We start from the raw sequence: 24,173 nt of genomic DNA on the forward strand, positions 1-24,173 counted from the left end.
CGGGCTTCACGCTCCTCCCAGCGCATGTCGACTTCCACAGGGTTCAGCAGGTGTCCATCCTGCAACAGGCTCTTCCCAACTTCAGACCCCCACGCCCTCTGCCTACGCTGGCTTGGCCCAGACCACGGTTGGCAAGGTCGTACAGCGTGTGGCTCGCTGTCATTGAAATCACTGAAGAACAGACTAGCCAGGTGGAGGGAGCTCTTCCAGAAGTCGCCTCCAGAGGACCTCTAGAACTTCGTTAAACACTGAGCCAGGCCCATGGTAGGGCCGCTATTTTCCATTGCACCCCGCAAAGGAGAATCCTTCCCAAGGACTCTCCCGCGTGGGAGGGACCGTTCAGGTCCTTGTACCAGCATGGTCACCGAGCCTGCTGCTGCTACCGGCCTTCGGGCCGAGGGATCCTTGGATCCTCCCGGTGGCAGTGTTGAGGAACCAGCAGGTTCTTGTACCGAATCATCTGAGGTGCTCCGCCCTTGTTCCAGCAATATGGCCGAGGGGCTATGCACTAGTACCGGCAGTAATGCAGAGGGGGCGGCTAACCGCAGCCCTACCGACCCCGGGGTCGAGGGTGTCGCACCTACCGGATCTAGGCCCGAGGAGCAGAGTAGGCCTTGTGATCCACACGCAAGAGTCTTGGAGAAGGCTGGGCCCAGCGAGCCGAGCAATACGTGGCAGGCAGCTCGACAAGATGGCCACCGCACCAGAAAGAGGCACCCGTCTGACGCCATTCCATGGAGTTCGGCAAAGAACGAGTGTCAAGGTGGGACTTGCCGCAAACGGGTACGTGGCCTACAACCTATCCTTCTTATGCATGGGGCAGCTTCCCACTGCGTCCATACGGGCAGGGTACGCAGCGCTCCAGCAGCTCCCGGCTACCCCGTCAGTACCCCCTACCACCTCTCCAGCCAGTGAGGAGGGGTTCTTGGAGAGGTTCCTGGGGCTCATGAAGTCACCTCGGATGTGGGTTATCCTCAAGGACGCCATGAGGGAGGTCCTCCCTACGATGCTAGCTGCACCACAAGCGCCTCCACCGGCAACCCCGGCTCTGGCGCAGCTGCTGCCTCTGGTCCCCCAGCCGATTCCTCAGGCGACTCCTCAGCCTCCGGCTGCGGTCACTGTACCCCAGCCTCCAGCTGCAGCTACTCCTCCACCCCCACAGGATCCTCCTGATCCACAGGATACGGATGAGGAGGAGGATCCGGACACAGCATCCTCAGCTAGGCCCTTCCACTAATGTCTTGCAGGGCCGGCGGAGTACTTGGGCCTACCCCAACCCAAGGTTGAGCAGCCGGCAGAGGGGGTTCTGGCAGAAGTCCTCACGCAATGCCCCTCTGCCAAAACGGGGATTCCACTGCAAACCGATGTAGTCTCCCTGGCCAAGAAGGATGGCTCAAGCCCTACTCAGTCCAGCCGGTCAATCGACGCCTGGAAGCCAAGTACAGGCAGATTTAGGGGGGGATACACACTTGCTGTCGGCCCATCCTCAGCCACACTCCTCGGTGATCGCTGTGGCATAACTGTACTCCAAGCATCAGTCGTTCTCAGCCTCTGCGGCACTGCTAGGCAAGGAGTAGAAGATCTTGGAGGCGTACGGCAAGAAACTTTATTCCAATGCGTCCTAGCATCTTCGTCAGGCCAACGCTGATGCCATGCTGGCAGCCGCTAACCAAAGGTTACGGCGGGAAATCTCAGACTTCCTCCCGTGAACTCCCTATGCAGAGCCAATCACGTTTTAAGGAGAAGCTTGCTGAGGCCAAGCTGGTGGCGCAGGACCTCATGGAATCCACCGTGGCCCATATTGACCCCTCTGGCCGTGCCATCTGTATGGCTATGGACATGAGAAGGACAGCGTGGCTCCGGGCAACGAAATTCAACCCGGACATCCAGGAACGCATATTAGATCTACCGTTCAAGAGGGGGTGGAGGGGACCTCTTCTGCTCCACCACAGACGAAGAGCTGGACAAGAATAAAAACAGCTCACAAATGGCCAAGTCTTTATCCATCTTGACAAAGACCACGCCCAAGTCGTACACCCAGTCACAGCAGCGCTTTGACAGGGGCGTATGTATGGAGGGTTCCGTGGCTTCCAGGAACGGAGATCCAGGCAGCCGGACAGCTCGCTGTCTCAGAACCGGCGCAAACAACAAAAAGGGGTGGGGGGGTAAGGGCTTTTTCCAGTCCCCCTCCTCCGCGACAGCCTCCGAGGGAAAGAAGGCATGATGCGCCCCTTCGGGTCCACGTGTCTCCATTGGGGGGCAGGCTTGCTCTCCATGCACATTTCTGGTGCCAGAATTTCGCAGACCCCTGGATCCTCTCCGCAGTATCCACGGGGTACCGCCTCCATTTCCCAGTCTCTCCTCCCTCCTCCCTTCCACTCCCACAGGTTGGGACAGCATCTCTTTTGGCGGAGATCCGGTCGCTCATAGAGAGCCAGGCAGTGGAGGAAGTCCCAGCCTCACAGCGAGGCTTGGGCTTTTACTCCAGGATTTTCACCATTCAGAAGAAGAAGAACCAGGCGGGCCTGAAAGTTGTGCTGGACCTTTCCACCCTCAACCTTTCCTTACCCCTACAAAAATTCAAGATGGTTACGCCAGCTTTTATAGCAGAGACATTGTGCAAGGGAGACTGGATGTGTTCCCTTGATCTGAAGGACGCATACCTACACATCCTGATTTGGCAGCTCCATCGTTCTTTCCTACGGTTCAAGATCATGGGCTACCATTTTCAATAAAAGGACCTTCCTGTTGGCCTCAACTCGGCCCCCGGGGTCTTTACCAGGCTAATGAATACGGTGGGTGCCCTCCTGAGAGCGCGGGACTTCCACATCTACCCATACCTCGATGACTGGCTCATCATGGCTACATCTCCGTAAGCGGTTCACCACTCGTCCTATGCCCTTATGAACACACTGCACGATCTGGGCTTCTCACTGAATCTCAAGAAGTTGCAGCTGCGCCCCACGCAGATTTTGACATTCTTCGGCCTCATCTAGGACACGTGCTCCGAGAAGGTATTGCCATCGGAGGACAAGATCTCGGCCATCAAGAGGGCCAACGCCCACTTCCTCGGCAGAGAGGCGACCTCCGCATGGTCCGCATCTCCTGGGTCTCTTGGCAGCAGTCCTTTTAGCCGTTCCACACACACGATTGAGGATGAGGAGGATACAGCTGCACTTTGCGGCCTCATGGAACCAGGAGCGGGCTCCCAATCTGAGATGATCAACGTTCCTCCATCTCTCCACCCAGAACTAACCTGGTGGTCCAGGGACTGCAACCTACTGACGGGCAAGTCCTTTCGGCCGCCCTCCCCGCAGGCCACCATCACCATAGACTACTTGCCCGATGGCTGGGGAGCCACCATGGACGATCTTTCGATCCACGGCACCTGGACTCGACAGGAGCAGGAATACCACATCAATTGGTTAGAGCTGAACACCATCTGGCTAGCGCTCAGAGCATTCCTACCATTTCTCAGGGGCAAAGTTGTCCTCATCCAGACAGACAACTCGACCAGCATGTACTACGTCAACAAGCAGGGAGGCACCAGAGCCCCTTATCTGTGCAGACTGGCAATCAGCATGTGGGAGTGGACCCTGGAAAACGACATGTACCGCACGGCAGTCCACCTCCCAGGGGAAGCCAACCTGGTGGCAGACAGGCTCAGCAGGTTGGGAGCGGACAATTACGAGTGGCAGCTAAACGACCTCGTCATTCAGGAGATCTTCAACAGGTGGGGTCATCCCCAGGTGGATCTCTTTGCCACCTGGCACAACAAGAAGTGCCCTCAGTTCACCTCCTGGCAGGAACAGGGCCCCGGCTCCCTGGCGATGCATTTCAGCTTCAGTGTAACGGCATGAGGGCTTACGCCTTCCTGCCCACTCTGCTGATTCACAGAGTGATTTGCAAGAACAAGGAGTCTCGTCAACTCAACATCATTCTAATAGCTCCATGGTGGCCGGCCAGGCCATGGTTTTCGGAGCTGCTCAGCCTCTCAGAGATGCCTCTGATTCACCTCCCGACTGGGCACCGCATATCTTCTTCATCCACCCCACCCCACAGAAGCTAGCCCTCTACAACGTGGTACCTGAGCAGGTAACGCTGCAGCACCTCACTCTCTCACAGGCTAATCTGGAAATCATTCAGGGAGCAAGGAGCAAGGCTACCAGGGCCCAGTATAAAAGTAAATGGACCAGGTTCTGCCGCTGGGCAGACTCCAAGGAAATCAACCTTTTGGCATGTTCTTTTGACGACGTGCTCTCCTTGGCACTCCTCGCCCACTCTGGTGTGCAGTTGGACACCTGCCGTACATACCTTGCAGCATAGGGGCTTACAGGAACCCGGAGGAGGGGATCTTCTTCTCCTCCTCCAATCCTATAGTCAAGAAACATTTAACGGGCCTCGCAAGGCTCTACCTGCCCGTCAGGAGGCCGCACCCTGTGTGGGACCTCAACATAGTCTTGGGCGCTCTGGCACACAAACCGTTTGAGCCAATGGCGTCTGCGGACATCAAGCTGGTCACCTTCAAGACGGCCTTGCTAGTCGGCCTTGGTGCATAGAGTCCGCGAAATACAGGCGCTGGTTGCCTCGGAACCATATACTACCTTTCACAGGGACAAAGTAGTTTCTGCCCAAAGTGCCGTCTGCTTTTCACTTGAACAAGGAAATAGTCCTTCCTACGTTCTTTCCCAATCCCAAGGATGAAGCACAGAGGGTGCTGCACTACCTGGATGTCAGGCATGCCCTGAAACTTTACTTGGACAGGACCAAGGGCGTCTTCTAATCGGATGCCCGGTTTGTCACTTTCGGGGGCTCAAGACCAGGCTATCAGGCCTCCATATCTCGCTGGATGGTCTCGGCCATCAAGGAAGCGTACGAGGGCCAGCACAAGCCACTTCCGGCCAACATACACGCCCATGTGGTCAGGGCCAAAGCAACGGCCATCGCATTCCAGCGCTAATGTTCCTTGGCAAGTCATAAGCAGGGTGGCCGCTTGGGCCACTCCCTTGGCTTTCTGCAAGCATTACTGTTTGGATGCCGGCTCTACATCTGATGCGGCTTTCGGAAAGGCGGTTCTCAGGAACCTATTTGCTTAAGGAGGGTTTCCTCTCCAACCTGGGGCTACATTCAGTTGTAATCGCCCATGCATTATGGAGGAAAGGGGATGGGACGTAAGAGTAATTATAAGTTAATCACCGTCGTGACTAATGTACTCTTAGTCCCCTTTCCTCCTTACGTCCCACCAACCTCCCCCCTAATAATACTTGTGTTATAAGGCAAAGTTAAATCTATTGTCGATCCGTCAATGGGGACTGAGGTGTGGGGCCGGAGAGCGGAGTCAGGGCAGCGCATGCTCCCTGTGCCGCACCGTTGCGCGCCTCTACATTTAAAGGGGAAGGCTTTTTCTGGTGAAAAAGGTTCTGTCTCCTGTCCCTTGGAAGGGACGCCCATGCAGTATGGACGAAAGGGGACTAAGGACTAAGAGTATGTTAGTCACTACAGTGAGTAACTTATAATTTCTTGAGACACGCTCTGATCTCCTCCTTGGTGTCTGATCTTCTGCGCTGGCAGTTCAAGCATTGCTTTTCTGGTGTCTACTATGAAGCCCATAAATACTATTCTTTTCTTGGGGATTGATTCTGACTTCTCATGATTGATGAGGAACCCTAGATACTCTAGCAGGTGACTCAACCATCAGGTCTGCTCCAGCAGCATCCCCTTCTCTGCTGGCAGAGCTAGGATGTCATCTAGGTAAGTTATCATTTGAATGCCCTTTCCTCTGGTCGCGGCTGCTACAGGTTTCATGAGCTTAGTAAATGTCAATGGGGCTGAGGAGTGGCCAAATGGCAGCGTCTTGTACTGACATGCGCAAAATTTACTCCTAGAGAAGGGGAGAGTGAAAGCTGAACCTTGAACTTTTAGTCAAAGTGGTCCTGCAGGGGTCTGTAAAGAAAGCCACGTACATTCAAAAGTCTTCGACATCCGAAAGCAGTCTGAGCCTGACTGAGGGAGACCCGAAGTGCAATAAGCTTGGGGCAGGGAGCCCCCTTGCAAGTCTTGTTTAACTTTGTTCTAAAAAGGTCTGAGCACCACAGATGGGGACCTATGTGATCTTTGTTGTGAGAGATCTGAGCCCGACAGAGGGGGGACCCACGTGAACTGTTTTGAAGCGGTCTGAGCCCAACAGAGGGGGATGGGGGCCTACATGAACTTTTTGTTGAAACATTATTTGGAAGTCTGGAAAGAGAGATGCCCTGATAGATTAATAGCATTAAGTTGGAAGTCATTCTCAGTTATTTATATCTAGTTATGACCTTTTGAAGGCTCAGTCAAGGCAAGGGGACAATTGGAGAGTGTGGAGTGAAAATTTGATACAGCCATATCGCAGACAAGAGTTCTCCAATATAAGTAAAAGCACATTTTCGGTAAAACCTGCTTTAATGTACTGGAATCAAAAAGCTGTTCCATGTCTGCTATATGGGCTGTAAACTAGAGCGCCCCTACCAGTTAATTGTCTACATCAACTGGAAGTAAAATTCTGGCAGAAGACATTAAATCTTCCACCTTGTGTCCCTGGCCCATCGCTACGATATGAACTAGGCCATGTTTCGCTTCACGCTCTCCACCACTGGAGTCCATGTGCCCTCTTTAGGAAATGTTTGATCTCTACCAAGTTGGATGTTATGTTGAAGGTTTTATCAACTTGTTTGTTAATCAACACGCATTTGTACGAAATTGGTTTGAGAGCATATATCAGATTCAGGTGCAGGCAGATGCCACGATTGAAATGTTGGTGTCCAATCCGGACAAAGTAAAAAAATGTATCTGACTGATTGGATTGAGTCTCGAAAGCGGTGTCTGACATACTTTGCCTCACAGCCATTTTGAGATGAGAAAATTGGTCACATGGAGCCTTATCTGATGAAAGCCCCATCGCTAAAACTGTTTTTACGCCTACGATTTAACGTGTGGCCTACTCGTTGCATTTTGGCAACCAGAAGAATTATACCATGGGTTCTGAACTTTTGTTGTTTTTGCCAAAATTGCTCCTGTAGTGAAACTCTTGAACATTTAATTTCACTTTGTCCTGCCTTATTCGAGCCCCGCAAGAAGCATTTCTCTAAACTTTGTCCATGTTTTGGATCTATGAATGACGAGACGCGATGGTTAAATATACTGTGTAACTCTAAGGCTACTATTTATATTGCCACCAGTGAGTTTCTTTATGCCTTGAAGTTGGAAGTGTGATTTTGCTTTGTTTTCCTGCTTGTATGGTATGCTAGGATAACTTATTGCACTGAATTGTAATGAATTCATAAACCAAAGAATTATTTTAGGACATATTTTATTTGATCTGTTAGATAATCGCTGTATGATTTGACATACTTGGTTTTATAACTTTGATTCCTTTTTTTTATGTGTTAATGATTGAATTTGTTTTTTATGTTATTTTTTGTATAAAAATGTTGAAAAGTTGATTAAATTCAGCTGAATCAATAAAAAAAATAATAAATATCAGGTGTGTTTGGGGATTGGATTGTGCGTGGGAGGGGGCGTGGCAATGGGTATTGTAGGGAGCAGGGGCAGGCCAACAGGGAATATAGTTCCACTACTTCTTTTCGTGCTCTTCGACCACTGCCCATATCCTCCTCACTATATGACCATATCCTCTTGATTATTGTCTTCAGGCATGGCCATTGCCTATATTGTAACAAAAAGGATAAATGGCTGAGATCCGTTGGATATTGATTTCAGTCAGAGCCAGTGGCAAAGTCCTTCGTCCATAGCCACTGCCCACATTTCACCAGTTAGGGTAAAAGACCTTGGGGTGCTGGTCATGGTCCATTGTTAGTGACCAAAGGCCTTCTTTCATTTCTACAGTAGTCCTTCAATTGTGATCACCATTGCATAGCCTTATATTGCTGCAGTAATCGTTCCCTTGGTAATGTACCATTTGTCTTTTACTGCAGTAATGAGAAAATCCTTGAAAATGAGCCTTCCCCATCCTCACTGCCCTCTCCATTTACACCCCTGCTACTTTTTAGATTCTCCTTCCGTGTATATCTCTCCTATTATCCAATTTCCCCTCCTCTTTCCAGTGACACACATTTTTTTTTCTGACTGCATCTTTCTATGTTTCCCGCAGCAAGACGAAATAGTCTAAACCAGCTCTCCAGTCTCCCCCAAAGTGGTCACCTAAGTGTTTGGTCCTCTTTGCCCCTTGGTACCACTACCCTGATGTGAAATCACCCCATTCCTAACTTCAAATAGTAGTCATATGTCATACAGAAAACCAAAAATAAAATGCCTGCAACGCATTGTGCCCAACCTTTTTCTTAGTTGGCGCTAATGTGTCCAGAGTTTTTTTGTGGTGCACATATTTAATTGTTGCACTATATACAGGAAAATGAATGGGAATAGGCCTAAAACGACTTTTTATTCTTTGCTTAATAACTTTTGAACAGTTCAATTATGTTTTAACAGCACTTTCAGTTTGGGTGGCTCATGCCAGATTTTGTGTTAGGGAAGTTTCATCCAATTGCATCCAGTTATTCGCAAGTTATTAGCAATAGAATTCTGGAAAAAGTAAATTCAAATATGTTTTGTCTGAAGTATGGAAATGGTAATCGTGCCGTGTAATACCTAACCTGTATGAGATAAAAACATGCAGATTCCACCGAAGTCCCTTGGAAAGATCATTTGTGGGCAGCATTTAGATGTCTTCTCAAATGAAGAGTAAAGTCGATTTCCCTTTTAAACTCCATTTTGCAATTCTTAAAATTGCAAACAGCGGACTCAACAGCTCATGCGTAACAACGTTGGTTGTCCTTTGCATGGAATTAAACATTTTTGTACAATGATTTTCAAGAGTTTTTTTTTAGGATCAGCCCCTTCTTTTTCTGCATTAATTTACCACAAAAAATATCACAAACAGCCTGCGTTGATGAGTAAAAATGATGGCAAATGTTTATTTCTGAAAAGCCTTGGTTGCTGTAATGCATAATGGGAGACATTAGTTTTAGGGCCCTGGACATCCTCTTCCTTGACATTTTGAAAAACAAGTGCACAGATTTACACTAAACCCCAAAAAAGCAACACAAACACCACGTTATGCCCAACTTGTTACTTATCTTGCGCAAATCGATCCAGTGGATTTCGCTTTGCCTGCGTTCAAAGATTCGTCCTGATTGTTTAATTAGTAAGGCAGAATTAATTATATTTTCACTGAAATATGTCTCTGCAATTCTTTTTGACAAAAATTATGCTTTTCTATTTTATACAGTATATGTTCTTTTATATTTATATAGGATTACACAGAACTGCTCATAAACCTCATTCGAAACCAAAGGCTACCGATACATTTGAAGCAACTCTTGAGGATGGTGAAGGAGATGCCAAATCTAAGGGCAGAGTGTATCCTGCTGAGGATTTATGGGCCAGATTGGAAGAACTCGAGAGGCATGAAGAATTGCAGAATGAATTGGAAAGGTGATATTTTAAATCTACAATTGTGCCTGTAATACTGTGAATTTCGTTTGTGAACCACCTCAAATCAAATTACGAGATATTAATGTTGGGTTTGTCAAGTTCAGTACAGCTTGCAAGTACTGATGTGCCCATTACTGCATTACCATTGGTGCCTTTTCCTGAACTATGGTGTGACTAACTTTTCAAGACGTATTGGTAGTTTGGGACTATAGATTGAAATATTTAGGAAATGTAAAATGAATCACTCTAAATAAATTGCTCCAGTGTGTTTTCAGGTAAAGACATCTTTTATTTACCTGCAAAGTTTAACGACACTTGGGAAGAGCTTCAGTTGGGCTACACTGACATATTGTGGCCCAGGACCATCAAAATAGCAGCATCTATTTCGGTATTGGAGCCAAGAGTAATAAAAACAAGCATCCCATGTAAGGGTGAGACCAGTTATTACACTGCACTTCCTACCAGAATTCATGCCAAGTCTTTAACACAGTTTAGTATCTTCCCCTTGCCCTTTCAGTCCACATGAGTCTTTTTTTCATAGATTCTAAAGTATGGTGTAAGGGTGCAGAAGGTGGAAACTGAGACCCAGGCGACATAGTGGTTGCGTTAAACCTTTGTTTAAGAAAATATAGAGAAAACCTAACTTTATCCAACTCTGAGGGGTTTCCCTACCTTAACTAAAAGACTAATGACTCTGTCAGAATGTCTGTGTAAATCAATAGTCTACCATCCTGTGTCAAAAAGCCTACTTCTGTCCCTTACGCTTAATACTAAACTAGAGATAAAGTAGGTCTTCTTGGTCCAGAAGAATGACTCCCTTCTTCTGGACTGAGAGTAGAGGTTTGTTCCCAAGTAGTGGCTTCTTCCTTGAGGAATGGCTCCCTTCCTCAGGTCAACACACAAGTTCAAAACAGTTCTCCTTGGCAGATACCCATCCTGTTTACTAACGGTTCAACACAACCAGGGGTAATGACTCCCTTTGCCTGGTCTTGGTTACCAGCAGAATGACTCCCTTCTCCTGGTATCTTGACAGTTGCACACAACCAGGAGGAAGTCCCCTTCACCTGGACTTCTTCTCTCAGGCTTATTTCACAGTTGACAACACCAGGGGGAATGTTTCCCTTCCCCCAGGCCTTCTCTCAGGCTTATCTAGCTTCAAATACATAGTCCTCAAATGTTCGAAGGGTTCCTGACCCTGGCTTGTCTCTGTTTGAGTCTATTTGGTTCACTTTCCTGCCAAGTATGACACTGAGAAATGTCTTGCTTCCTGGTTTGGATCCCAGACTCGCTTGTTTTTCTCGCTTTTCGGTTCAGCTCTATTGGCTCACACTCTTGCCAAGTAATGATACAAGGAACATGCCTCGCTCCTTGATGTGGGTTTCCCGACCCCTGTTTTTCTCACTCTTTGGTTCAGCTCGCTTGGCTTACTCTCTCACCTAGTATTGATGCAAGGATGATAACTCCCTCCTTGATTTGGGTTCAAGCCCCTGTGTATCTCAATCACTGGTGGTCTGTGGTTTTCAATGGGCCACTTGGCCGAGGAAGTTTTCCTCTGATGCGGGACCACTTTGCAGTCTGCCCGCGTCCCTATTGGGCCTCCCAAACTTCCCTGTACCTGTGGTTGGGATTGGGTAGCTCTTCGGTTCTTCCTGGGATCGGGAGTCCTTGTGGCAGCATTAACGTTCCTTCTCCCTTGGCTTGCTGGCTGCTCTAGTCTGCGGTCTGCTTCTCACAGCCCGACACCACACAGCTCATCAGGACTGGCGAGGAGATTGCTTCTTGATCAGCATTCTCCGGACTTCCAAGGCTGCTAGCCTGCGTTTCCCCTCTGCCTGGTTCTTCTCTGGAAGCGATTCGAAACTTCTGGGTTTGTCGTGAGCTGAAGACACCAAGTCATTTGGTTACCCTTTTATTATGCAGGCTCCCCCCTGGCACAACCTCCACACCTGCAGAAGTGGCTGTCATGTCAGTCCTTATTCCTCCTATGGGACACCTCGTCCCAGTACTTGGGTCAGGCAAGCCCTTGAGGCTCTCAATGATGATCTTCGTCCAAGTACTTTTGGTTAGGTTAACCTCAAAGATGTTACAGAAGTACATGGGCCTACTTTCTCTATGGGAGTCTGTGTTGGAAGAGCGGTCTAAGGACTGTTGGGGGGGCATAGGGCATGGGTGGAGGGTGGGTATACCGTATTCTGCCGAGATGTCTTCCCTTGTCCCCACAGGGGAGGTCCCTTCCCATGAGATCCTCCTGCTGAGTACCACCCCCACGGGGACTCTCGGCTAGCGGCCTCACCACCCTGGCCTCAAAGGCAGGGGCACCCCCTTGGGGAGAAGTGACAACATCTCAGGATTTGTCATAGTGGTTAAAAAATGAAAGTAGATGGATTATGATGTGTATTCTTACTGTTTGCCAGATTCTTAGTGAATGGAATCTTGCTGTGTGTCAGGTGTGAGATAGTCACTGACACCGTGGTATGGACCCCTTCTCATGTGGCCAGGGAAGGTAGCCGCTACCTCATCCTGATCCTGGACACAGTATTATGTGGGACGATCATATGGGGCGAGACTCATGCCGTGGGAAATTGGTGACCTCTTTCACTCAAGATTCCCCTGTTTGCCCCAAAGCCTATTGTAAAATTGAGTAATTCGATTAAACTGCTGTGCAATACATTATGGACCTAAAGATCCATCATGCCTGTGGTACTGGAACAAGAAGGATGGACCAATAGTCCATGAGAATCCAAGGTGACATTGAATATAATGAGCAGTCTATTTGTTGTAGTGTGAGGCACCTGAGCGGGACATTTAAATCCAAAAATAAGCTACAGCTGAGAGGAGACGCTGAAGGAGTAGTAAAGGCAGCAGCAGGTCGGCATGCAGGGTTTGCTGTGAAAGCAGGAGCAGTGACGGCTGAGGCTGATGCAGGAAGAGAAGGTGTGCAGCAGTAAAGAGAGCGCAGCAGGAATGGCTGGCTATGGGATGGGAAGCCCAGCCGCATGGGAGACGAGTTCCCAACATGACTGGAGCCGCTCTGATGAAGTAGAAGTGGAGACCCAACTGAGATGTCAGAGTTCCAACGAAGAGCCGTGCAGACCACTACAGTTACGTAGGAGCTGGCAGCAGAGGCAGCAGAAAGCAGGTGGTCTGCCGCAGAAGCAGCAGAGACGCTACAGAAGACCGGTGAGTTGGCCTGATGCTAGAGGTGACCCCGGGGCGCTCCAAGCAGGACATTGGGCCGTACCCTATAGATTTGAAAACCGAACACATAAAATACAGAGGCAGCAAGGGCACAATTCACCTTCTATGGAACACGAACTTGGTGAAAACGGTAACCCACATTGCCATCAACCAAGAGGTTGTAAAGAAGAAGCAAAGAGGGGGCTGCAAGGGCGTAATTCACCTTTTATGGGACACCAATTTGGGGAAAACTATAACCCACATTGCCCACAGCAAAAGGGCCAGAAATTGTAAGGCGGCAACAAGGGCGCAATCCTCCTTTTTCAGGATACCAGTTTGGGGGAACCTGTAACCCACATTGGCAAGAGACTTTAAGAAGAGGCACCCAGTATTTAGCTCTCCTCAAAAGGGATACTGGTGGGGAGAACTCTGGAACAAATATTGCCACCTAAATTACTCGAAGTTGTAGGAGTTTATCTTCCTGGCAGGAGATTACACCAGGAAAGGGATCAGTAGTAGTTAGTCCTGGCAGGCGAGTACGGAAGGAGAGAAAATGATGTTTTGAAGCACTGTGGTTGTGGCAAAGAGGTGTGGTGGAAATAAGTTATTAACTTATCATTTTAACAAACTGGGGCGTCATCAAAGATAGTTGCTGTGCTGTCCTAACAAAAGTATTCCAATTGAAGAATAACTGTGATGTGCTAATAATTGTTTTGCATCCCGAGGAAAACAATTGCCTTGGTTTATGAACTTGTGTTTTGAAGGAGAGATACTTGCTTTACCGAGAAGGATATTGTGGAGGATAACTTGATTTTTGAACAAGTGTTTATGAAAGAGACATTTACTTTGCCAAGTGGAAGGAGGCAGTGGAGGCAACTACATTTTGTGTTAAACTTGAACAGAACTTTGTTGAAACAGAACTTTAGCAGGAATACTCCTGAATTGATCCAGGGGAAGGTAGTCCAACCACGGTCACAAAGAGTACTTGCTAATGCTATACATTTGAACTTTAACCTTATTTGTGAACCTCAAGTCAGCCAAATATTTGTTGTATATTTTTGTTTGTATTAGTGTGAGGGTCAGAAACCTTTTCTACACTAGGTATTCTTTCTTTAGTTTTAGTTTGTTAGGTAGGGACCTCCACATTAGGATAGGGAAAGATGGGCGTTTATCTGACCCCTTTTACATTAATAAATGGCAAACCTTGAGGAAGTTATACCTTTGTGACTGTCTTGCATTTCTGACCCCCCACACAGGAGGTGCTGTGTAATATGCTTAAGGACCAAAAAAATCAAGGGACTGCTGGTTAAGGATCACAGTCTTGGGAGCACCCTAATCACTAAGCTGACTATATCTGTATGTGACACACACCCTGGGCGTCCCCTAGACATTCACAAGGGACCCTGTGGTCAGACTTCTCTATGGACTTCTAGAGTACTGCAGAGACTTGCTCGATGACTAGGCCCTTTTTGACATTGAGGTGTTAGTCATTGAGGACTTAATTGTTAAGAGACTCGTCCTCGTCATGGCCTTCAGCACAGAGGCTGCAGAGGTGGACACCTACCTTGACATTAAAAAGGCGCTCTTGACAAAACATCTTCCAAAGTCAAGGCCAGTGTCCCCACTGTAGCAGTCTAACCTTGAGTCAAATTGCCAACAGTGAATCCTACACAATGAATCCTACATTACAGCAAGGAACTATGGCAAAATAAGAAGGGCTGCAAATATCACCATCATTCAAAATAGGGATAGGACCCAGTATATCGGCAAGAACATTCTCAAGCATTCAGTAGACGTTAAGTACTTGCCATACCCTTCCTACTGCTAACATTCAAGATCTTCATCACTGCATGACATAATCAGCTTTAACTAGGTGCTGGTGAGGTGTAAATAGGGTCAGCGTACTGTGAAGAATCCTGCGGCCCAGGGTAATGAGGTATTCTTCCTCTGATAGGGAGATCTTACCACTGTGCCAAAAGAGAGTATGGCGTATTGTAATTCTAATGTCTCTCAACCTTTAATGAAATCTAAGGTTGAAACATCAAACACACTTTACCAAAAGAAAGACCCTTCTTTGTAATTAAAACTAAATGCCCTCCTCGATCCCAATATGAAAGATTATGGACATGTCTACTTTCAACCATCCTCCACTGTAAAAGTTAAAACCCACAGCCCTTCTGTTCTGTTTAAAAATATTAAGGGAATTAAATCCAACCTTATAAAGAATCAAGAAGAAGAAAAAAGGAACTGTTAAAACAAACTACATGTTCCAGAATCCTAAAGGGAGGAAGAGTCCTGAAGAGGCATGTAGATGTAGTCAGGCCTAGTAGCCATTGCAGGTGTCGGGCAATTAAAGCTATTGGCGCACACATGAATTCTATTGTCATAAAATGCCCCAACAGGAAAGCAGCCGAAGGAGAAGGAGAAGGAGCAGGAGCTGGAAGGCTAGCAGTAGCAGTAGTAGTAGTAGTAGAGGAGAAGCACAAGGCTGGCAAGTGACGAGGAAGTGAGAGCACGGAAGGGACGCCGGAATGCGGAGACAGCAGATTTCACCTGCAAGTTCTGAGAGCATCATGTGTTCCCAAAACCTGTATTGCAGAGGCTGCACAGAGGAAGACATGCTGGAAGTGATTTTTTTTTTCCCCATGTGAGCGGAGATGCTCTGATTACAGAGACGTTACAGCGCAGGAGCCCAAGGCCAGAAGCAGAAGGCAAGCCGAGGGGCTCGGGATGTTTTATTAGTATGAGAAGTAAAACGCTGTTACATCCATAGTTGAACTCTTTTCTGATTACCAGATGGTCGCGTGTCCTTAATTGTGGAGAAGGAACGCTTATTGAACCAATTCCGAATATCCAACCTTTACGTCCTGCAAGATTTACAAGTAATAAGTGAAACTACATCAAAGGAAGGTCGTGTCTGGCAAATTGTGTTTCCCAGAGGAAGTCAGAAGTTGCCTCCTTGATACTACACGGGAGTACAATTATATTCACCAATTTAAGTTTAAAAATCTACCTGAAAGAGTGGTCGTGTATGCCCAATTATGTTTTCACTTTAAAGACTGAACCTTGTATTGTATCCATAATTGACCCTCTTTATTACAAGAAGTTACAATACTGAAGAGAAGAACAAGCGTTACCCAACCCAAGAGGGGAACCCTTTTTCTAGTGAGACCAGTCTTGTTGAAATCGATCCACCTAATCAGTTTTCAAAAATTGATTGGCAGAGTTTGCTAATTAACATTTTCTTGATTAGCAAACTCACCCACTTGATTAGCAATGTAGTAGTAATATTTCTAATGTCACCAGAAGTTATTTGGATCGAAAACATCAAATGAGCATAAATGCAGCATTTTTGTGTACCGCTGAAGTAAGATTAGTGAGCCGAATCAGGCCTTGAAAAATAAAATTTCACTAGACCTGCAAATTAAGTAATTTAGTTTATCTACTCAACTGAAAAGAAATGCACTCGACCCATAGCACATGGTGACAAACATAAATGCGCTTTCTGTAAAATGGTGCAAGCCCACTTTGTTTGGCACAGTGCTGCCACCCAGAAGCCAGCTATGCACAGTGAAGCTTCTTTGACATTTACTGCCAAAAAAGTAAATGTTACATAAATGTTAAAAAAAAATCCCCTTGCAAATGGTATTCGCCCTTCATAAAATCTACTGGACTTTGCGAGCTGGCTGAGTGTCTGTAAAATGTAAAAGGTTAGCTGCACGAATGGACACAAATAAATAAATAGATATGATAAAAAGGCTGTGAAAACAGTTTGGCCAGCTCTCTCCCGTAAGTTCTCAAATAAAATGCAATCATAATCAGAGCAAAGTGAGGTGCTCTCTCTTGTAGGTTCTCATATAAAATGCAATCATAATCAGAGCAAAGTGAGGTCTGGAGGTGAACTACAGTGTGCAGTATTGTAGTAGATGTGTCGATGTACAGTCTGGATGGAACTATTGATCATTCTTTTGCGTAAACCTTGTGAATTCATTATGTGAGATTAAAGAAAGAGACTAAGTGTAAGGCAAAGTTTGTGTGCTATACCCTTTGGGACCACTACAGACTCTAAAACAGTGCAAATAGTTTGAGTTCACCAGAGGAGTTGATTCAATGCAATAGGTTAGGCCAAAGTCAATGGGCTAAAGTCTTGTACAGGATAAAGCAGTTCTGAGAGGTTAAACGGAAAAGTCTTTGCCAAGTTCTCAGAAGTAATTCGTAAAAGAAAGATTCATGTGTCTGGTCACAAGCTGACTAGGCATGCAAGTTGCCAAAGTTTCACGCCCTTTCGCAGTGAGAGGTAAGTTCTCTCGGTCTGGTTTTCACAGTACCTTACAATGAAGAAAAAGATGCAGCTGAAGACGTCGGTTCCTGCAGATGCCACTGTTCCTGAGCCTCAGTCGTGGGGACAAGAGGGAGGACGTCAGGGGGACTCCTGCACTGGGACTGGTCAAAAAAGCTGGCAAAGGCAAATCTTCGACTCTGGTAGCTGTAGTCAAGCAGACAAACTTGTCCTTCTCCTTGGCAATTCGGTTTCCTGCAGCACTCTGAGAAAAATACAACCAGCTCAGGGAATGGTATCCAGGTGGCTTACGAGTTGATTGGTCCCAGCAACTCAAAGGGAGAAGTCGTCCTTGAAGGGCTTCACCTGCGATTTGGACCTACAGCAGGGCTTCACCGGGCAAACCAATGGTCCAGGAGTTGCAGCAGCCGTCCTCGTCCAGCTCGTCTTCGGATCTTTTGTTCCAGTGGTCGACTCTGCCTTCCACGCCAAGAGACTCGCCTTTTAAACAATTTTCTCCCATTCATTCCAGCCTAGCGGCCACTCACCCAGCAGAGTGGCTGTCCTTGCCGGACAGTCAGCCAGCCAATCATGCCAGAGTGCATTCAGGTCTCCTAGGAGACTAAGCGCAGGGAGTTTCGGGCACCTCCCTTACTTCCTTCCTACCCCAGACACTCGGGCACCAAAGGCAGTCTTCAGTCCTGAAGCCTGCCAAAGGCGTAGAAACAGAGGGACCAAATCTGGTTTGGCGCACAGAAGCAAACTCTAGAAGGACCTTTACAAAAAGAAATGGCGCAAAAAAAGACTGGGACCCGTTTAAACAAAGGAGGCTCAGACGCCATCTTGAAAAACATGGCTTCCGTGATTTAACACTACCAGTGTTCGCGGTCGGGAAAAATCATAGTAGTTCGTTATAAAACCACTGCTACCAGCCATTTCAAGAGGAAAGGGTAGCATTTGACTGCTACATGAGTTTCTAGACATAGGGGATACTAAGTAACCCCTACAGCATTCTATTGTAAGAAGGGTGTGCTGGGTCTAGTATTTTGAAAAGACTAGTAAAGTCAATTTCACTTTACTTTCTCTGGGAAACAGTAGTTTATACCAGAGAAGGTATTTAAACCTTGGGACAGCCTAAAAGGTGAAGGGTGCTGTGACACAAAAATGAAAAGATGATGCCTATGGAGTTGGTTAGACTCCATAATCAAAGAAACAAACACAGAAAACAATTAGAATTAAAAAGTTCAAAGTCCCTGGAGGGCTCTAAGGTAGCGGGAATTAGCAAATTTTTTAGAATTATCCCTAACACTAAGCAGAGTAGATGGCGTAGCAGGCAGATAACTGGTCAAACTAAGTCGAATGTTGTAGTTTGCTGCCATCTCATTTTCAGGGTAACTAGTATAAAACAGCTCATGCTTTGAGCACCAGTGTCCCAGATAAATGCAAACAGCAGGTCACAGAACTAGATTTCCCATTAAAAGCAATTGGCTGTGTGATCATGAACCTTTTCAAAAATGTTCACTCATCAATGTGAAAATTTTCCCCAACAACAGCAAACATCTAGTTGACACTGAGATTTAGATACACCAACCTAAACTTTAAACCATGGAGACAATGCAGTGTTTTCCAGAAGCAATACTGCATTATGCAACAACTTAAATGGTTAGGAATGGAGTTGCATGACGGTTTTAAATAAAGTTACACATGCTGGTCTTTGCCAAAGAGAATATAGGTAATTTGAATAAAAGTATAACCCAGATTACATCTGGTTTGAAAAATAGAAAGAATCTTGCTTAGCCTTCCCACACAGGCATTTGGTACTTAAGAGTGAAGGAGATGATTACTAATTTTCTCTCTCCATCTCTATTAGCCTATTGGAACTTGCAGTGAACCGAGAAGAGGGTGGCGAGAGCCCTGAGAGCCAGAGAGGAATTTAGGGTGAGCGGTGTTTTTATTGAACAAGATAACTTAAATAGCTAATTTTGCTACACAAGTGTCGATTTAATTAGCAAACCTACAGAATTGCAGGGCAAATTGCTATGCAACACTGCTTATTTTAAGCCTTGGGTCTCGGATAGAAGTGTGACATTGTTGCCCAAAGCTGAAAGAGTGGCACTACGGCTTCTGGGTAATCACTTGGGCAGAAAAGGTGCGACTAAAGCTGGGGATGGGGAGCTGGTTGCTTGTAAAGAATATTTAGAAGTTGACCTGTAATGCTAAAGACTGCTGAATCTGAAAGGAAGTAGGTCTTGTGGGCAGAGGCAGTTAGACTGACGGAAGAGGCAAAGAGGCTGCCCCTTTTTAGGAGTTCATAAAGGAGTGCCTTGCCTACCTGAAGAGGTCAAAGTGTCTTGTCAGGTGTTGCCTGATTACTCAGAAGTGCAAATCAGTGCTAGAAATTCTTGAACTGTGGTGGTATACAAAGTTGTCAGCAGATGTCACATTGGAGTAGTTTCAAGTAGTGGTATACTGTAGGACAAGGGTGACTGTTCTCACAGTAACCGTGGAAGTGTGGTTGTTAAAAGGAAGCCCCTCCATGGCCCCTGACTATGCAAATCTTTTGATGTTTTGAAACCGAAAATGTAATACAACATTTTCGCTGCTCATTTAGACTAGTTGTGTGCAAACGATGCATAGGCCACATTTTTGCAATCTGGAGGGGGGGAACAAAGAACTCGGTAAGAGAGTTCATGACCTTCTTCAACTCCATACACATCGTAACAAATTCATAGTGGAGGTGGGAACCCCGAAACTACATTTTTAGGATGTCGAAATTGGAATTAAGGGAAGGGAAGATGATAACCAACATTACTCCTACGTCCCGTCCCCTCCTTACTTGTGGGACATTCTGTCGTTTGGGACGGGACCAGATCACATTTGTTAAAAAGGATCAACATTGAACATTTTGTTTTTCTTCTCTTTTTACGTGGGGTACCGCACACCGCCATAAACCCGCCCTCCTGAGCTACGCCCGTGCATCGCCCTTCAGTCCTCTTCTGCACACGGTCGGGGCTGGACACACTTGCATCACTGGGAAAAATATTTTTCTTGTTCCCGTTGTCCTTCTCTCCTGCTCCGGTTCTGCGGTCACTTAGTCCTCCGTCTATGCCGGAGCATCTGGGATGTGTGTCCTGTTCTTCATGCGAACGACGCTTCGCTAGGGCGGATCCCCATTCTCTCTGCTTGGAGTGTCTCGAGCCGGACCATAGCTGCGATTTGTGCTTCTACTGTGATTCCCTTTCCGTCCGGGCACTGCAACACTGTCTTCTTCGGTGGGAGGACGTTTTTCAGCATGTTCCTACGCCTCATCTTCAGCTTTTCATCAACGAAAAGAGAAGACGCCCGGTAACTTCCTTACTCTTTAGGGCACCCGACCGGGGGACTCCTTCCACCAGGGTTTCTCCTGAGGTGCCTCGCAGGCCTAATAGGCGTGCCAGAGTTTTCTCCAAGGGTTCCCACGACGGACCTGCCAATACCGTATCACGTTCCGAGGTTCACCGGTCAGGTACTAAACGTCAGCCCAGTACATCTGTGGCTTTGGACACTGGAGTGTGCTCCGAGGTCTCAGTTTCTGGAGCTTTCCATTCAGACACCGGGGTACGCCCAAGCCCTGATGCCTCCTTTTCTGGAGCTTTCTGTAGCAAGCCAAGGCTTGAGGCCCCTCACGAGGGATCTACACATACCGGGTTGAAGCCAAAGGTTCCTCTTTTGTGAGGCAAAGGTTTGTACTGACAAAAGGTCTTGTCTGTAAGGGTGATCCCTCAGCTTTCCCGCACTCAAGGACGTAGTGATACTGGTTCTGTTGAGGGGGCAAAGAGGGCAGTCATTCACCGTAACGCCTCTGTTACCAGCTCTGCTGAGGTTCCTCCTCTGGAGGCTATTTTGGGGGCCACCTATAAGATGTCAAGTCAACATCCGATACCTCCCAGTGCCGGCTTGACCGAGGATCCTTGTGTTTAAGGCTAAGGTTTTGCTTAAGTCCACTGACCAGCCTGAGGAGACGGTTGCCTCATCTACACATGTGACACAGTTCTCTTCAGGCATTGACAAAATGGCGGCCCACCCCTCATGGTCCACGGCAGCCATTTTGGATTCTTCCCTTACACCTACGCTCTCGACGGCGGGTGCTAGAAATATTATTTGTGGGGCTGAGCAGCCGATTTAGCCTCAGGTGGAATGTTAAAATCAGTTCCGCCCTTCTTACGACTGGCATGCTCAGATGCCTCTGCTACATACTGTCTTGCTTCTACCTACCTCTGCTTCCCTGGTCTATGCAGACCTGATTGGTGGTGGGCCATCCTGGCAACCATCCTCATTGCGCTCGTGGGGGTATGCCCCTTATGTGAGGCCTCTGACTACCCCAGTGCCTAAACCTTCATCAGAGGATGTTTTTTTCGAGAAGTTTCAGAGGCTCATGCACTCTGACCCTATGAAGGAGTATTTTAAGGGTCTTTTCAAGGAAATCTACCCAGAACCTCCGCCTCCACCGTCCACTCCGGCGGCTCCAGCAGCGGTACCACCTCTTCCTCTTGACCCGCCTCCAGCTCTTCCCCCGGTAGAACGGGATAGCACTTTAAAACCTGTGGCGGTACAACAGTCTGCTTCCTATTCGCTGGATGACCCTCAAGCAGATCCGGATAGCAATGAGCAACCCCGCTCTGTCAGAGCATTCCATGACCGGGTCCTGGATATGATGGCCCTCCTCAACATTCCAGTTTGTGAGGCCCCCGCTCCGCAGGAAGGGGTGGTTTCGGGAGCGTTCACCTTGTCACCACAAGAGCGTACCGGCCTGTTCCTGCAGAAGGATGTTTTGGCTGAGGTCAGTAAGGTCTGGGATAAACCGCACACTGGGCTGCATATTAATAAGAGAATCGACGCCTGTTACAGGCTTCACACCTCCGAGGAGATAGCCTTGGTGTCTTGTCTGCTCCCTGCCTCGACGCTGTTAAAGCCGGCTTCTGCGAGTGGCTCAGATTCTCTCCAAAGAGGACAACATTTTGGACTCCTTGGGCGAGAAAGTCTTTGCCAATTCAGCACTGCAACTTCGCCAAGCAAATACTAAGCTGATCCTGGTAGCAGCTAATATGAAGCTTTGGAAGGAGTTGGCTGATTTCCAGGAGCGTATACCTGTGGATAGGCTAGACAACTTAAAGGCTGGTTTGTCGGACGCCAGGGTGTTGGCGCAAGATCTCCTGGAAGCTGCAGCGCATCATGTGGATACCTCCGCTCGAGGCCTGATGGTGGGAATTGACACTTCCCGCCAGGCGTGGCTCCATGCGACAGTTTTAGAAGGAGGTGTAGGATAAAGGTCTAGACCTTCCCTTCAATGGCAAGGAATTGTTTCATTCATCTACGGGTGACGAGCTTACAAAAACCAAGGTGAGCACCCAAACCGTCAAATCCTTGTTGGTCCCCGGCAAAGGTCCTAGCTAAGGCCCCTTATACACAGTCGTCAGGGTCTCATCTCGATCCTTCTCTGGCTTCAGGGGGTTTCAGGACTGCCGGGCATGCAGAACTGAACCGCCGGTTGGTGGCACCCATCGAAAACAACAACGTGATCGGTTTTTCTCTCGGCCATCAGCCTCCTCTCCAGGGGCAGGGAGTCTCCCTGCCGACAAATCTGCAAAATATTTTTTGTCGGTCGCATGAGACTCTGGTGTGAAGACGAATCTGGTCTCATCTGGAGGTGTGGCAGACCATCACCGAAGATCGATGGGTTTTGTCCATCGCTCAGGCAGGCTTTCGCTTGCCCCCTCCCCCATACTCCCATCCAACAGATCGGGACACCCTCCCTCAGAGCCGAGGTTCAGAAGCTTCTAGACCTCAGGGCGGTGGAACCTGTTCTCCTTGGGGAGCAAGGGGAGGGCTTCTACTCTCGACTGTTCAGTGCCCAAATCCAACCAGGCTGTCCTGCGCACCATCCTCGACCTTTCCCAGTTCAACCTTTCTCTTCCCCAAGAGAAATTCAAGATGATCACACCCTGCCAAATAAAGTCCTCTCTTCAGAAGGGTGACTGGCTCAGTGTAGTGGACCTTCAGGACGTGTATATGCACATCCTGAGATGGAGGCCGCATCAAAAATATCTGTGGTTCTCCCTGGGAATGGAGCACTTCCAGTTCTGTGTGCTTCCGTTTGGTCTCAGCTCTGCACCTCTCGTCTTTACGAAGATGTGTGTCATTGCAGCTTTCCTTTGACTACAGGGTGCTCATATATATCAATATATGGACGGCTGGCTCCTACGCAGCCCTTGTTCTCTGACGGTTTTGAGCCATCTCCAGTCTCTCCTCCAGCTCCTGTTCCATCTCGGGGTGTCAGTGAATTGGCGTAAATCTTCTATGATGGTCTCTCAAGACCTGATTGTTAGGCAGAAACCTGTGCAGTTCCCTGAGGGACCACTGAAAAAAGTTTAAAGACTACAGGTGTTAGCAGGAAACCCAATTGGTAGCAGTCTGTACCACCCAGATTTACCTGTTAGCTGTGGCTGAGCAGTCAGACTTCTCTCAAGAAGAGTTAGGCAATATATAGAGTATACACATTAGGTACAAAAATATAGTAGCACAAGCAACCACTGACCAGAGCTTGGGTATAAAAGTATATCATTATTTATTTAAAAACACACTTGTAAAAATACACTGGCACTAATATGTCAAGCAAGTTCAAACACAGTCACTAGAAATATATACACCTCCCTGATTAATTATTCAACAAGTCTTAGGAAAAGAACACCACTTATTATCAATACAGAGGTGAGCGCTTAACCAAGATGGCACTCCAATAATTATTTAAAAAGGGAGGGAAAAGGCAGAATTTGGAAAGCACACAATACCAACACTTGTAAAAGAACCACAGCAAGTCAAGAAAGGCAGAGTCTACTGTAGAGAAAGAGAGTTCATAGGCCAGGCCCACTCTTGTAGAGAGCAAGGCGGAATGTGCCCAAGATCACACAGTTGAAGTACACTTTAAAAGTCTTTGCAGATAGTTCAAAAAGGAGTTGGATCAGTTTAGAAAAGTTAGTTAACCGGTCCCAGGTTACCCCAGGCTAGAGAGTCAAGGATTTACGGGACACCTTGAACAGTCTGTTGCAAGGGAGACCAGGTGGGACACAGTACCTGAAATGGTGAGAAAGCTCCAGTGGGGGCAGTTGTTCCTGGCAGCGGGTGCAAGTCAGTTCTTCGTCCAAGGGAAGAGAAGATCTCGACGTGGAGGAAAGCTGGAGGTCATTGCACT

General features: G+C 47.5%; 1 protein-coding gene across 1 annotated transcript in view; it reads left to right on the plus strand.

The window, feature by feature from the left end:
• Nucleotides 1-24,173, plus strand: part of URI1 (URI1 prefoldin like chaperone) — a 995,615-nt gene that overhangs the window by 561,898 nt on the left and 409,544 nt on the right. Inside the window, exon 7 of the mRNA XM_069607080.1 lies at nt 9,309-9,489. Within this exon, the coding sequence (XP_069463181.1) occupies nt 9,309-9,489 (181 nt within the window). The remainder of the gene's footprint in view (nt 1-9,308; nt 9,490-24,173) is intronic.

This window comes from Ambystoma mexicanum, chromosome 1p (genome assembly GCF_040938575.1).
Source record: "Ambystoma mexicanum isolate Mex_15411 chromosome 1p, UKY_AmexF1_1, whole genome shotgun sequence".
Classification (NCBI taxonomy): Eukaryota; Metazoa; Chordata; class Amphibia; order Caudata; family Ambystomatidae; genus Ambystoma; species Ambystoma mexicanum.